This window comes from Ornithodoros turicata, chromosome 1, assembly GCF_037126465.1.
Source record: "Ornithodoros turicata isolate Travis chromosome 1, ASM3712646v1, whole genome shotgun sequence".
Taxonomy (NCBI): Eukaryota; Metazoa; Arthropoda; class Arachnida; order Ixodida; family Argasidae; genus Ornithodoros; species Ornithodoros turicata.
The window spans coordinates 147,296,944-147,299,721 of record NC_088201.1 but is presented as its reverse complement, the minus strand read 5'-3'; the positions used below and the strand labels follow the sequence as shown (position 1 = coordinate 147,299,721).

General features: G+C 51.6%; 1 protein-coding gene across 1 annotated transcript; it reads right to left on the bottom strand.

Moving 5' to 3' along the window:
* Positions 1 to 405: 405 nt before the first annotated feature.
* On the bottom strand, positions 406 to 1,224 carry LOC135386843 (uncharacterized). The gene has a single exon (XM_064616382.1). The coding sequence runs from the start codon at positions 1,222 to 1,224 to the stop codon at positions 406 to 408; it is 819 nt and encodes a 272-aa protein (XP_064472452.1).
* Positions 1,225 to 2,778: the final 1,554 nt, after the last annotated feature.

Below are 2,778 nucleotides of genomic sequence, written 5' to 3'. Positions count from 1 at the left end.
GGAACGTGATGTCCTCCCGTCAGGGTGAGTGACTCACCTCTGAAAGCCCAGCGCGGAGCCAGTAAAGTATGAAATGAAGAAAAATAGCATACGCTCTTTGGCTGCACGTTGAACATATCTTTATAAGTCCCAAACGTCGCCACACCAGCATTGGACAGCTGTTTCGGCCTTATTGGGCCTTCATCAGCAATGCGTAGGTAGGCGACGTTTGAGCGAGTGGCGTCGGAAGGTCACGTGGAACGTGATGTCCTCCCGTCAGGGTGAGTGACTCACCTCTGAAAGCCCAGTGCGGAGCCAGTAAAGTATGAAATGAAGAAAAATAGCATACGCTCTTTGGCTGCACGTTGAACATATCTTTATAAGTCCCAAACGTCGCCACACCAGCACTGCACAGCTGTTTCGGCCTTATTGGGCTGTAGCGCCACCGCCGGGAGAGGGGGACCTGCTGCGGGTGGAAATGCCAGCCACCATTGCCGTGAGATTCGCCATGGCGGCGTTCATGCTCTGTAACGTTGCAGTCATGGCTGCCATTGCTGCAGGTATGTCAGAGAGTGCGATGTCAGGACGTGCAGGAGGGGGCTTGTGACCAAGGGAGGCGATGGTAGCCGATGCCACCGGCGAGTGGTCAAGTATACGGTCAGCAAGCTTGGCAAGGTCGTCTAAGGAAGCGCTGCCTGCCGCAGCAAGGATGCGGCGTGCTTCCGCGGGCAGACGTTGCAGAAACAGTTCTTGGAGGAGCGATGAATCTAGAGTGGCGTCGCCAACTAGAGCTCGCATCCGTCGAAGAAGCTGGGTTGGCTTCTGGTCGCCGAGCTCTTCGTTGGTGAGAAGCTGCTGCAGGCGACGTTGGGAAGACATTGTTGTTCGGGCGATTAATTCTGCCTTGAGGGTGTCGTAAGGCTTGTCGAGGGGTGGTTGGAGAATAATGTCGCGGATCTCCGCCGCGGTATCGGCAAGTAAAGCCCCAAGGACATACCCGTACTTGGTAATCTGCGACGAAATGTTTCGGGCGGAAAATTGAGCATCGGCCTGGGCGAACCATAGCTGCTGGTCGTGGGCCCAATAAGGTGGTAGACGCAGGGACAGGGTTCCTTCTACGGAAGGTAGGGGAGTGGTGGTCAAGGGGCCTGACGTGGGCGGGGCCAGGTCCGGTTGGTGCTGAATCGGAGTGCTCATACCAAGTTCAGTAGCAGTAGTAGTCAGGCCGGAGCGAAGCGTTGGCATTCGAAGCAGCGAGAAAAAGGAGGGCGTTCGCCGTTCGGGTCACCAGAAATGTGGAAGTCTAAGGAAACGGGTCCACACTAGACTCCGACAGACAGGGAAAAACAGTCTTTACTGCGTGATGCCACTTCGACACTGCGCGAAAGGAACTGCCAGCTCGAGAGGGAAAGAAGCAGTCCTCGAGGATCGTGACAATCGTCAGACGGCGGTGGCGCTACAGGGCCTTCATCAGCAATGCGTAGGTAGGCGACGTTTGAGCGAGTGGCGTCGGAAGGTCACGTGGAACGTGATGTCCTCCCGTCAGAGTGAGTGACTCACCTCTGAAAGCCCAGTGCGGAGCCAGTAAAGTATGAAATGAAGAAAAATAGCATACGGTCTTTGGCTGCACGTTGAACATATGTTTATAAGTCCCAAACGTCGCCACACCAGCATTGGACAGCTGTTTCGTCCTTATTGGGCCTTCATCAGCAATGCGTAGGTGGGCGACGTTTGAGCGAGTGGCGTCGGAAGGTCACGTGGAACGTGATGTCCTCCCGTCAGGGTGAGTGACTCACCTCTGAAAGCCCAGTGCGGAGCCAGTAAAGTATGAAATGAAGAAAAATAGCATACGCTCTTTGGCTGCACGTTGAACATATGCTTATATATATATATATATATATAAAGAGGGGAAAAAAGCCATTAAAGAAATAGGTAAATGACGCTAGACGTGTTTGAAATTCAAACTTACAGATTAAGATGGCTTCTATGGTTGCACGTAGAGAAACAGACACTCATGGAACGATGCGACAGCACCAGAGGGCACGTGTTACCCAGGGCTGACGAGCCGCAAACACAACACGTGTCCTCTGGTGCTGTCGCATCATTCCATGAGTGTCTGTTTCTCTACGTGCAGCCATAGAAGCCATCTTAATCTGTAAGTTTGAATTTCAAACACGTCTAGCGTCATTTACCTATTTCTTTAATGGCTTTTTTCCCCTTTTTATAATTCACTGGCTTGCACTATGGCATTCAGGAGTGTTCAGTCACCCTCCCAGGTGTATATCGCTCGCTGAGTGACCCCTGGTTTGCCAAACCCGAACGATGCGCAGCTACCCAGGGCTGACGAGCCGCAAACACGGCGAAACACGTGTCCTCTGGTGCTGTCGCATCGTTCCATGAGTGTCCATATATATATATATATATCTGTAACTCAAACATCGCCATGCCAGTACTGGACAGCTGTTTCGGCCTTCTTGGACCTCATCAGCAGTACGCAGGCAGGCAACGTTTGAGTGGATGGCGTCAGAAGGTCAGAAGGCCGAAACAGCTGTCCAGTACTTGCATGGCGATGTTTGAGTTACAGACATATCCTATACGTGCAGCCAAAGAGCTCCGGCTATTTTTTTACTATATACATATATATATATATATATATACAATAGAAGCTTGGGAGGGCGGTTGACCACGAGAATGAAATAAGCAGGAAAAATCAGAAGACGACAAAGAGCTTACAGGAAAACACAAAGGGGAGTTTATTAACACATATAGGGATACCTTCGACGGGACGCGTCCCGATTC